At 35.8% G+C, this 14,243-nt stretch overlaps 1 protein-coding gene across 1 annotated transcript in view; it reads right to left on the bottom strand.

Annotated features, from left to right (window-relative positions):
* Positions 1-13,837, bottom strand: part of LOC110461715 — an 83,155-nt gene extending 69,318 nt beyond the window's left edge. The window contains exon 1 of the mRNA XM_021515336.1: positions 13,383-13,837. Within this exon, the coding sequence (XP_021371011.1) occupies positions 13,383-13,464 (82 nt within the window). The 5' untranslated portion in view covers positions 13,465-13,837. The remainder of the gene's footprint in view (positions 1-13,382) is intronic.
* Between the last annotated feature and the right edge of the window lie 406 nt (positions 13,838-14,243).

Here is a 14,243-nt window from a genome sequence, read left to right as displayed (position 1 = left end):
ATCCCAGCATGCTACTGGCCCAATATCAGTACCCTGGGCCATTTGGTTATTCAGAAGAAGTTGTTTGAAGATTTTAAAGACATCTGACACCAGTGACCTTGAAAGTGGGTCAAGGTCATTCGTTTGAACAAACTTGGTAGCCCTTCATCCCAGCATGCTACAGGCCCAATATCAGTACCCTGGGCCTTTTGGTTATTGAGAAGAAGTTGTTTGAAACTTTTAACATATTTGACCCCTGTGACCTTGAAAGTGGGTCAAGGTCATATATTTGAACAAACTTGGTAGCCCTTGATCCCAGCATGCTACTGGCCAAATATCATCTTCCTAGGCCTTTTGGTTACCAACAAAAAGTTGTTTAAAGCAAAAAGTTGACGCCGGACAGACGGACGACGGACAACGGACGGACGGACGGACGACGGAATCCGCACCATAACATAAGCTCACTTGCCCTTCGGGCAGGTGAGCTAAAAAACGAGGAGAAATAAGGTTTTTAATGTAATAAATGTCCATATTAGAGAATTACAAGCCATACAAACATATTTTTTTTAAATGAACAACAACAGAAACATTTCACTCACGTATGTGTTTGCATATGTTCTTCCAAATAACATGGGTGTTTTTGTGTAAAAATAACTAAAATGTCATTTGTTGCTGAAATAGCAAAATATTTTATCAGTAAAATTATCTACCGTGTTTGAATATGTAAATGATCATCATGTCGCATCGTATAAGATAACGAGAATTTATTGAATCGACAATGTTATGTTATGTAAGAACACTTTCCGTTTTAATGTTGAACGTTAAATCCTCAACATGCTTCCGTTATCTATTCAAATTCCAACGAAACAACGGACGGATTTTGTTGACTGATGTAGTACGTATAAATGTATCAAGTGAGCACAGTGTAATCGGCAGATACAGCAAAACTGTTGAATTAATAGAGGAACGCTTTCTGTTGATGCTGGTTTCATTCGTTTGTTGAAGCACACGTAAGCATCTACTTATCGTGGTACGCATAAGTGAGCTAAGCTTTGCTCCTGTGTTGGAAGCCGATAGAATGAAGGTTACTGCCCTTACCTCAGCTATGAAAATTAATGTGATGGTTCTTCCATTTATGATCAGCTTAAAACTACACAAATTCTCTTACCCGAATTTCACGAACGTCCCTTAGCTTAAAAATAGATATTTCTATTACTTCAGCAATGCTATACGTATATTAATAGTATAAGCACATATTTTAGTTCAAATGTTTCGTGTAGCCGGAGCAACAAATATATATGCTTGTTAAAAATAAAATGAAAATCGATGAAACAAAAAACTTTACAATAAAGAAAGAGCAGGTACGTTATAAATTATATTACAATTTACCTATGTAACTACATGTATATTAGAAAAAATATCATTTCAAGAACATGACACTGTTAAACATTACTAAAGCCAGTTAACAATGAGATGTGTTTATTGCTGACAAACATTGTGACGTAATGCAGGAAACATTAGATACATTTGTATCACCGACTCTGTCTACATCGAACATGACTATCTTCTTTCACAGAAAATAGCAGATTACGTTAACTTGGAAGTAAAAGGTACACTCTGTAAGAACTGTATTTAAATTTACCGTTAATACAAACTGAAAGCATTTCAAAGATTTTTTTGTTAGAACTGACGTCAACTGTTCACTCTCTAGGGAAATTCCAATGTCTTTTACAGAGAACTTTGAATGAACTTTACATGCAAGTGATCAATGAAATAATGGTTAGATACTGAGAATTGTCCTATAGAATCGATGTAATCAACCCTGTGTATACAGTCTTTCAGACGACTGTCCCCCGAATTTCTCCTTTACATTCACTTTGTGACATGGAGGAGGCCAAATCCTGTCATTTCTTCGTGTGAATATGAAGTGGGCTCGTAACTGATCAAGGTTTGCATGAAATTATCTTTATTATGATTTCTAAAATATGAAAAAGCAGAATGTATTATTTGAATTCGAACACTATCAAAGATTCAATGCAAAGCATCAGATTATAAAATAAATTATAAAACCGATATAATATTTTAAGAAAAGATATATATGCAGATTTGAAGTTATTAGTTATTTGCTAATGAAGCCACAATAACACAATTTTGCGACTTTATAAAGAATAACGTGAGGAATAAACCAATTAACGTAGACAAGTATGATTGTTTTAGGTAAAAAAACCTGTTTTTTTAAAAACACATTTACACGCTTTAAGACGATGAGAGGTATAATATGAAACTGGAAGCTTTTCCAGGAAAGGAATTTCCCATGTGTAAATTATTAGTAGTCACGTTTCATCATATCGTGTGTATCTCTCGTTATAGCATTTCCTGTATGCAGCCTAGTAATGTGATGATCAGATTTTTAAGAAATGATCGCATACACAGTTCCAGTGCACTTTAGACGATGACGTCATTGTTTAGCTTTCCCACATAACTATGTAGAGAATGCGTACTTCGTCAGTATCCTACACTGCATGTATAACACGATTACAACCAGACATCAGGGCCCGTATTCATGAAACCATTCTCATGCTCAATCATGGATATTGTACTCAGGCCGAATTTCTTGTTCTCGTTATGAATCTTATTATGTTGATAATTTATAAGACTTAAGGCAGATAACTGTGTTCAATGTTTATATTTGACTTTTGAATCCTTTGACATGATTTAGGCAAGTTACAAGAAAGTTGGTTTGAGAACAGAATCCATGCTTGACGTTGGAACGGTTTCATGAATACGGGCCCCAATCGAAGACCAGGTTAACGTGACCATAAATGGAAAGGATAACACTGCATTAGTTATAAACATTTAAAAACTAAACAATGAAATATTAAAAATAACCGAAATATGTAAATAAATGAATGAATAGATAAACAAATCAATTAAAACAACAACAAAATACTGAAGACTGAAAAAAACCGTAATTTGAACTAAAACAAAATCGATTAATTTTGAACATAATAACAACAATGCAAAACTTACATCGAGTCTATTTAAAAAGTAAAAGGAGCATAAATCCCAAATGTTCCGGAAGGTTAAGCGTATTTTGCTTCAAAGACACCATCATACAAATCAAACTGATGTTTACGTCAAACTAATACACGGATTCCATACAAAAAACCGTTTTCCTTTTTCAGCGGGCTAGGAAACATTTGGACTTAAAGAGTTAATTAGCTGGACACACCTGACAATGTCCTTGCCGCCACCCCTGTTATTGATTGTATCGGTAGCTATGCGACATGTGGTAATATTTAATCAAAAAATCAACAAGCTTTACATTATCCTTTTAGTGTAAAGTTGCTTTTTGACCAATTCATCAGGATAGTAATGTATACAAAAAAACCAAGAAATCTTTTTGTTTTCTGGTAGCCATCTTTGACTTCTGATCAGGCACAAACGTCTACATTGCGTCATCTTTTTTAATGATCAATCTGAAATAAACTTCCGTAACGCAAGTAAGAACAAGGAGCAATCGATATAGGAAATCCTCTAGGATTTGTTAATAATCAAAAATAAAAAAACAGGTAAAACCCTAAGGGGACAACTTGGCAGCTATATTGTTGTTACAATCGGTTCCAACACAAAACATGCACATAGTTAGACAGTTAGTGAAATTCGAGAAAGATGCTTGCAGTTCTGTCTACGAGATAATGATAACAATCTTGATACTGTCGAAATCAAAATGGCCACCTGAGAAGAACACAACTTTTGGAGAAATAGCGATATCAGGAACGTCGGTTAAACTAGCTTGATGGTGCTGGGCTATGTTAAAGGTAAGAAGAATACTACTTCTGGAGAAATAGCGATATCAAGAACGTCGGTTAAACCAGCTTGATGGTGCTGGGCTATGTTAAAGGTAAGAAGAATACTACTTCTGGAGAAATAGCGATATCAAGGACGTCGGTTAAACCAGCTTGATGGTGCTGGGCTATGTTAAAGGTAAGAAGAATACTACTTCTGGAGAAATAGCGATATCAAGAACGTCGGTTAAACCAGCTTGATGGTGCTGGGCTATGTTAAAGGTAAGAAGAATACTACTTCTGGAGAAATAGCGATATCAAGAACGTCGGTTAAACCAGCTTGATGGTGCTGGGCTATGTTAAAGGTAAGAAGAATACTACTTCTGGAGAAATAGCGATATCAAGAACGTCGGTTAAACCAGCTTGATGGTGCTGGGCTATGTTAAAGGTAAGAAGAATACTACTTCTGGAGAAATAGCGATATCAAGAACGTCGGTTAAACCAGCTTGATGGTGCTGGGCTATGTTAAAGGTAAGAAGAATACTACTTCTGGAGAAATAGCGATATCAAGAACGTCGGTTAAACCAGCTTGATGGTGCTGGGCTATGTTAAAGGTAAGAAGAATACTACTTCTGGAGAAATAGCGATATCAAGAACGTCGGTTAAACCAGCTTGATGGTGCTGGGCTATGTTAAAGGTGAGAAGAATACTACTTCTGGAGAAATAGCGATATCAAGAACGTCGGTTAAACCAGCTTGATGGTGCTGGGCTATGTTAAAGGTGAGAAGAATACTACTTCTGGAGAAATAGCGATATCAAGAACGTCGGTTAAACTAGCTTGATGGTGCTGGGCTATGTTAAAGGTGAGAAGAATACTACTTCTGGAGAAATAGCGATATCAAGAACGTCGGTTAAACTAGCTTGATGGTGCTGGGCTATGTTAAAGGTGAGAAGAATACTACTTCTGGAGAAATAGCGATATCAAGAACGTCGGTTAAACTAGCTTGATGGTGCTGGGCTATGTTAAAGGTGAGAAGAATACTACTTCTGGAGAAATAGCGATATCAAGAACGTCGGTTAAACTAGCTTGATGGTGCTGGGCTATGTTAAAGGTGAGAAGAATACTACTTCTGGAGAAATAGCGATATCAAGAACGTCGGTTAAACTAGCTTGATGGTGCTGGGCTATGTTAAAGGTGAGAAGAATACTACTTCTGGAGAAATAGCGATATCAAGAACGTCGGTTAAACTAGCTTGATGGTGCTGGGCTATGTTAAAGGTGAGAAGAATACTACTTCTGGAGAAATAGCGATATCAAGAACGTCGGTTAAACTAGCTTGATGGTGCTGGGCTATGTTAAAGGTGAGAAGAACACTACTTCTAGAGAAATAGCGATATCAAGAACGTCGGTTAAACCAGCTTGATGGTGCTGGGCTATGTTAAAGGTAAGAAGAATACTACTTCTGGAGTAATAGCGATATCAGGAACGTCGGTTAAACTAGCTTGATGGTGCTGGGCTAAAACTACAAAACAAATTATCTGAACCGGTCATCCAATATTGCCTTATATTCAGTCTTTTTAAAGTGTGTTTTGAGTTTATCAACATACAATATATTAAGTTTTGATAGTGTTATAAACAATTTTTAAAATACAGCTTTAACTGACCGTGTTATAAACAACTTTAAAAAAAATGTCTTTACTGATAACAGAGCATTTAGGTACTGGGTTCAAAAACGATATTAAGCACACACAAATATTCTTACTTTAAACTGAAATTGAAAATTCTTTGACATAAATTCTTGATGGCCTATTTTTAAAGGATGTGTCGCGATGCATACCATATGAACTCTGAGTGTTATTGATACACCTGTCGTAGATCCTATATACTAATTACATCCAACAATATTAATAGCTTAACATACTATTAAATGAACAGCAGATTCATATCGGAAATACCGATGCCATTGGTCTACACACTAAATCAATGTCCTTTATTTCGTTACAGTGAATACATGACTTCTCTGACAACTGAGATGACACGAGTACAATGCGGTCAGTCTGAGAACTGACCACTCAGTTTGACCGCAATTTATCCCGCCGTATGATTATGGGTATCTCTATAGGGCGATTATCGAGATTGCCTTTTCTGAATATAAGACTTGCCTACAGAATCAAACTAAATCCAATCATACTGATAGAATTACGTGACACTTGTACAGCCTTCTAAATCTCTATATCCTAAAAGTGCCGGTCATCAGTCACGCCACAATGCCTTATTGACCCAGTATTCACACAAATATGACATACGAGGGATGGGAAATCATTAATTTAGAGTTTTGACGTCCTTGGGGCTTCCGAGATAAAGCTGCATTTTCCTTGCTTCTTTTATTGGTGTAAAGCTGTATATATATATGATATTTGTCCTACTGTCCTTTAATTTGATGATTTGATAATCATAGGGATGACGTAGTTAAAAGAATTTCAATAACTTAACTCCTTAGAATTTAAAATTTTATACACACAAACTTATTCTTGTCAGTTTTATGTATTGCATTGACCTACTGTCCGACAAAAAATATTTACATAAATATTACACTTTCTGACAAACACGTCGACTTGAATTTCGAATTCTTTTTTATTCGTTATTTCATTTATAACGGACAAGCCTCTAGGGTTATTATAACATATCTCAGTGTGTTCGCTGCTTAACTCCATGTTTTAAACCTCTTAATTTTTTGTAATACATGTGTTGTTTTGTCTATTTCACAACGTATTCAGGGATTTCTATTAGAGGTCCTACCGAGGACCGGAATAAGTGATAATCGTGACCTTATTCCCGACTTCAATGTTTAGGATAAATCATAAAACAAAACATGTCCATTATGCTTTACATCCGTGGTGATCGACAAACTGTTCTAGATTCGTCAAAATCATCATGTCAGTTCCCACATGTGGTGCAGGAACTGCTTACGCTTCTAGAGTACCTAGTTACGCCTCAATCTTTTGTGTGGTTCTTGTTTATTTCCGTTTTAAGTTGATGTCTCCTTGGTTAGAAGTTATTATGATGGCAACCGTCAAATCTCTTGAAGTGCTGTAACATACTCGCCTACAGTGGCAGCGTGTGATATGTAGATGATACGTATCCCTCTGAACACGACAGAAAGTGTCTGGACAAACGTTAAGTGCCCAGGTAATTGTGTGCATTTCTCCGGTCAATATCGAATTTAAGCCATAAACACTCTGTAATCAGACTAGACCGTGTATAATTTTGCACCTGGTGCCTATTTACCTGGATTTGATTGCATGGAGACCAATTCACGCGACCATATTTATATCACCTGACACACATGATAGTAATACTTTCCCTGCGGAACGAAGACACGACAGATTCAACTCACCACAACCCACCAATAGTAATCGGTATATGTAGATTACATACAGGAAAAGCAGCACATGGCTTGCCATGTGTACGCCCCCTCTATACAGTCGTTAAAAAGTGTACAAAACGGATTGAATGTGAAAACGATTTAATTAAAAACAAATAAGAAAACAAAAATGCAACCAAAGCAAAACGATGTACATATTAGCCAACGTAGGCAGAAACTCCAAGAAATATTGAATTTGATTATCTTTGACCAATTGGTAATAATCCGAAGCTCCATGATTAACGATATTTCTGTTTTGTGCCATTAAATGAAGGTTGACAAATAGGAAAATATAATGCTTACATAAGTAATGATATTTTTTTCGACACAATCTTAATATTCCATTTAATCCCTTCAAAGTACTAGAAACTGGAACAATATCAGGATGTCAAAATCAAAAATTGAAGCATCACGATTTTTCGTGTAATAAATGGGACTTTTTATAGCAGTGTCGAGAATGAAACACTTAACATTAATCTGAAAAAAATCGGGGAAGCTGTAACACAATATAAGTGAGTACATGATATCGGCTCTAGTAGATAAGAGCTGCAATCTATACACACAGTAAAACACTGATGTTGTCTTTTTCAGCAAACAGTCAGAAAAATAGTGCTTTTACAAGATAACTCCATTTACCTTTTCCATTAAAGTTCAAATCTAGTAGGGCAATGAACATATAAATAGCCAATTTAAACTGTCAAAGAGTCGTGAAAAATCTGATATTTCTGATAACGACAAAAATGGAATGTTTTTCTTTCAACTGTTAATTTCAGAAAATCTAGTTGAATACAAATGTATAAACTGTTGTTCATTTAAATAGATTATCTCGAGTTACGCGTTTAAGGACTAACACTTATGGTATAAACTCAAGCTTTGTTGTAGTTTGATTGAGATTATAAGATATTTTTTCATAAATGTTCATTGAGGTATAATTATAGGGTAGCGGTGAGTTGATCCTGTCGAACCATGGGGTATGTATGTCAGCGCCTGTCAGACGTGACGTCCTCTTACTTTTCAAATCAAGTGCTACACAGAGCAAACAACATTGTTAAATCAAATGGAAAACGGGACAACAATAGACCATACCCTTTTATAAAATAAATAATTACTCACACAAATCACAAAAAACAACAATAAGACAAGTATTTCTTAAAACTGCCATCGTTGATAGCAAACATTCATCAATGTAAGTGTCATATAGATCTGTATCATTATTTTAAAATGCCACTTAAAGCAAAAGTATTTGTATATCACTTATTACTATTATAGGACAAAGCTTTCCTTGCTATTACTATTATAGGACATGTAGTTTATTGATACAACACCAAAGTTTTCCTTGCACGTTGATATTGGTAAACAATATCCCTGAATGGTTTTGCAGTGGTAAACATGTATAAGTGAAAATCTATGTGATATCATGCTAATTTAATCAACCTATATACGAAATGTTAACTATAGATACTTTTGATTAACATGATACGTAATCAAAAGCATATGCATCTAGCTTGTGTACGCCATAATGCAATATATGTCAATGTTCTTATCTATATTTAAACCTACTTACAGTGTTACCTCTTTCAGTTGTTTACCTTAATTCACATAGACTACAGACACAAATTAGGTTAAAGCAAGTGCATACTACTGTATTAAGTATCTGCACTTGCTAACATATTTAACATTTGACTTAAAGCAATATTTAACATCTCAGTGAAGGAAGTCAGTGGAGCGTTTTATACGACCTGAACATCGTGCTACTGTCCTGCACCATTGAGTGTTTTAATTATATGAAAGTATCAAACTATGTCTATTGCACCGAGTTATTTTACATACCCTTTCTACATCATTGAATATAGATTGATGTATTCACTTACATACATTTTATTTTTCTGCTTGGTCACATTATTTTGACATATACTTCTGATTATTTATTAAATATTTTACTATGAAGGAAAACAATACTTAACACAGGTTAGGATAAAACAGACAACACGATTGTACATTAGACAACTTTGTTTAACGCTGCCGAGCAGACATAATGCCTATTCTGTGTCTGATACAACGTCTGGTTCTCCGAGTAATCTCCGTGTGATTGACGCTGATTGTCCTGTATATATGCATTTAGATAAGGACCCACACCATACACCCCTAGTTAACCCGCGTACACTAGTCCCTCTTCCCCACATGTAAAAGTGATCTTATAATCATTGGGGCGAGTTTTCGATCAATTGCCGCCTTGCACGTCCTACATCAAAGACCCATTAAGGCCAGAGGGATAGAGGAGATACATTATGCAAGGACGGCATATCAATCATACTTTTATTTATTTCAACCAATCTTCAATCACTCCACGTGTTCACCTGAAAATGAGTGAATATTTTGTATGGAAATTAATCATATCTATACTACCTTAAGCAAGATATCATCAGTTACATATGTAGGGTGTACTGTTATCTGTTTTATGTGCATACATCAGGCAGAAAAGAGCAATGGATAGCGTTTGAACAATAGTTCAACATTTCAATGAAAAAATCAATTAAGAAAATTAATTACTTTGTAACATATGAGGCACGTCTACCAAACACCTATAAACTGCAAAGAAAAAACCCTCCAATAAAACGCCTTATAAAACAACAATCACATGGACCAACGCAAAACAAAAATAATCAAATTCCGTGAAGAACTCATTGATGATGATCATTTTTTGCACATTATGCTGCTAAAATATAATACTGGTCAAAATCTTTTCTTTGAAGTCAAGCTTTGGATCACATTAATACAAAATCAGTTAAATCCAGGGAGTTCCGTTTTTGAAATACAGATCCTGCAGAGAGGTTCTGGAATGAATCATTCCTGCTAATGCAAATGGTTTCATATGTGTATTTCATTAAAATTTCACAATGAAAAATAAAAATTAGCTCGATTGGTCACAGACTAATCTGTAAAGCAGCTTCCGCCTACACGATAAACCAAGTTTCACACTCCGGATTTTGTATTTGTTGGCAAGGAGTGCTAACATGTAACATCTGTTTAACGGAATACCATTAAACCCTCAACAGGAGATAGCAAGAACTCAACATTTTGCATATCTACTCGGTTTTTGTGTGTGTGTGAGAGTATTTCGATAGTTTGCTTCTCTAGAATGTTATGGTATTTTCATTATCACTAAATAGGACGTTTGGGAGACAAGGACATTCACATTTATCTTATTGTTTTTCATTTCTCCGTTTTTCTTCTCTATGGTTGTTTCATATTGTGTCACTAGCTCTGTATTGCCGGCATATGTCACTTCCTACCTTTGGATCCCTAACGTAAGTGCTGTTGGGATGAAACTTCACACAGCTAAAAGGTTATCATTCTCCTGACATTTAAGCAAGTTATTGCAATGTTTCATTTTGCCAACACAAATATTTCACTTTGAATCAGATTAACACGCATTTTCTAAAACAGGATTTATACTGAATGCTACAAAAAACGCTTCCAGTATTGTATGAATTATAAGAAATGTTTCAATTTGTTGATAAGGACAGAGCAGCATGCATACTAAAGGGACAATTTATTTATCGCTTTCAAACTAAATCGTGCGGGGCCTGATATACGTCATCAATATACGTTTACACGATGTGCAATTTATTTGATATCCATTCTGCATGAAACATGTAACCAGTGAATGTACGGGAGCGTTCATAGACATACACGTTACTGTACACGTGAGTGACTGGTTAAAACCAGAAGTAACTTCTCGATTGTTTGCAACCCTTTGACAATTACGACGCGATTAATTCGTTCACCCCTTAAGACACATTTTAACTCTTCCAATTCAAAGGTTGGAATAGTTCATTTCGAAATTTCAAGGGTGAATGAGTTAAACAGTGACAAGTAAATGTATTGACAAGCAAACGATAATGCCGCGACTGATTCCCTCTCCCGAAGCGATTTAAGATAGTTTTGCTAATGATAAAAGATAAACAAATATGTTCACAAGTACTCTCAATGGACCAGTCTCGCTTTATTAACACATTTCATTGAAAGAATCATACAATGTTAGTTTCCTCCGCCGATATACTTTTGTTAACGCTTTCCCGTGGGAGGGTTTCACTATTTACGCTTAACTCATTTACCCCTGACATTTCATAATGAACTATTCCAACCTTTGTATTTGAAGAGTTCAAATGTGTCTTCACGGGTTAATGAATTAATTTAGTGGGACCAATTAAGGCTATTATAAAGAGTAGTTATATTGATATCAAAATATTTTTTCCTAAAGATTTATCAATGAAATACTTTAGATGACATCACGTTACATTTCTTGTTAGCCGTAAAGGCTTTTAAGAAATCCCTGTCTCTGAGCACTGTGATTTTTCGAATAAATAGTAACCTACCCTTAATTTCTATTTGGATGTAACTGTAGCACATTTGAGCCAGGTCACTTCCGCAGACCAGGAATCTCAGACTGTTAGAGAGCAAGTGTAATAATCTAAAGGTCCATGGTTCGAATCCTGGTCTAGCCCTGTCGAGTTTAAATCCTCAGAACACCGTTTTTATTATAATTTGTTTCATTTCACCTTTATTATTTACAAAAACGATCCGCAATGAAGTGTGTCCTTTTCAGAATTTTTTTATCAAATCTATAGTCATGCCGGAAAAACAATTACCATTTGGTAGGTTTGGGTTAAGGTAGTGGTGCGGGGATCCTTAACACTTTCACCCCTATGTAACTTCAGTAAACCTACCATGCATTGCTTTTGTTAAGTCCATTATAGTCTACAGTGGTGAAAGGGTTAAGATATCTTGGCACCAAGTACATATACATTTGTACTACAGACAAGGCCATCGCCCTGTGTGTGTATTTGCTAAAGAAATAACAACTAGCTGTCAAAAAGTATCCACAATGCCTGTTAATGTATGATGAAAGAAGTACCTAAGAAATATATTTAAGAATAACGCTCCAATACTTGCCTGAACACACAAAATTAATCTTTAGTTTCCAAGTCTGTTACATTTAGCTCGGGGTCAATTCTTAGGACACCCGACACCCAGTAGGATATTAATTTGTTTCGTATAATTACCGACCCCATCAAACCACCAACCCGACATTGCTGTATTGTGGGGTTATTGTCATGTTCTTCATTGTATGTATAAAGCAACTCTATTTTACGATCCCCCAGTGAGTGTCAACACTAGATGATAAACCAGTTTATCAGTAAAAATTCAAAACCGGTATTTCTTATTTATATTTCCCTATATAGATTTTTGTAACACAAAGACCTAACCTGTAGCTCTATTACAAGCGCAAAATCATTATTGGATACAACAAATAATTACGACACGCTCGTCCGTCAGTCTACAACATGCTATTTTCGATTTCCAGATTAACAAAGCATTTTCACATGGAAAAAAAATCAGTGCACCACCAAACTGAATCGTGCAAATATCATACTGAATTGCTTCTATAGGTTCACGTAGGTACTGAACATACTTCGGAATTGAAGATATTGTAATATGTGCAGCTAATCAAAAGTTAACCGAACTGGCATTCATAAGGGAATGATTAAATATACCAGCTAATGTCACCAAACAGGAAAAGCAGTACTAGAGTTCTGCTATAAAGATGTCTAGACAATGTAGTTACATTTCGAAACGAAGTAAAGTTGTGGGGAAACGATACCATTGTAAGCAATCTCACAATATCTGTACTCATGATGTGGTTTTTCTCAGTACATGACTTAACAGGTTACAGCTATAGACACGAAATGATATAAAGCTTAGTGTATACTATCGATATGTTAAAAAATTGATTCAAGCGTATTATGAAGTAATTTAAGAGAATTATTATCTAAATATCTACTATGAGTCCAGGACATATCTTGAAATTCCCTAATATCTAAATATGGTTGGGAAAAAATATAGAAAAAGTCGCAAGCTTCCCACTCATTTTACTACACAAACCTAGATATCAAATCTAACCGTGTGCATGGTATCTGATATTATCCTAGCTTATCTTCTCTGGTCTGATATAATCTACTGATACCTAAACGTGCAGTGTGGTGACATTGCACATACTACACAATTTTTGTTCGAGCGATTGATGCACAAGGAAACAAAATAAATCTGAATTTGAGTAAATTTGTTGAATGTTTATATAAGCATAAGTGTTAGCAATACGAATCTTGTCAAGAAAAAAACCCACTCACCTTCAAACACATCATCCTCCTCGTTTGACAATTCGGGTCCAATTTTCCCCATTCTAAGTATGTGTTTTACGTACACTGACATATATCCATCAATACAAATAATCCTAGATTTTGAGCATTATGACAGCTGCCCGTCAATAAGACAGCCAAGGCCGTACACAAACATACAACCAGCTACCCAGGTGTTTAACGCAGTAACGAGGTTATCTTGTTCGACGGGCCTACTGCTCAGTACTGGTGGACGGTATCCAGGTGTGTCGTGGACAGACCCTGGGTAGATACGACGTCCGACATGGTCACTTAATGGCTCTATGTCAACACGAGGCTGGACAGACAGTAGGTCCTTCACATCCTCAAATTGTCTCACTGTATTCCAGAACACGTCACTTGTCTTAGACAGAACGGTAGCACACTATGCACAGACAATCTAACAAGTCCCCGACACTGAACCCTGTACACAGCAAAGTATGTGGGCGTTTCTTTATGTCATTCACTAAAATTGTAATAATAAGTTCTGATTTTCCACTTCTGTTAACAATCAAATATCCGTACTCACAGTAAATGCTGGTCGGTGTAAGGTACGCGGAGGATATCTTTTTACCGTACGGAGGTCCCGTCAGCAGAATAATCGAGCGACGTCTAATACTTGTGGAGTATCAGGGAGTCCCTTTCTCATTAGTGTCAATGCAGTTATATTTGTATTCATATCATATACCAAACCAAACTGCACACGGAAACAATATCATAACACATTAAAACGTAAACGATATAAACACTTGCATCAAAAACTTATTATTAAGTGTAAACAAATCCATCAACGTGGTATTTTTCAGCACACACATATCGGTCTAGTTTTCAAGC

This window comes from Mizuhopecten yessoensis, unplaced genomic scaffold (assembly GCF_002113885.1).
Source record: "Mizuhopecten yessoensis strain PY_sf001 unplaced genomic scaffold, ASM211388v2 scaffold10651, whole genome shotgun sequence".
Taxonomy (NCBI): domain Eukaryota; kingdom Metazoa; phylum Mollusca; class Bivalvia; order Pectinida; family Pectinidae; genus Mizuhopecten; species Mizuhopecten yessoensis.
This window is presented reverse-complemented; position numbering and strand designations above follow the sequence as displayed.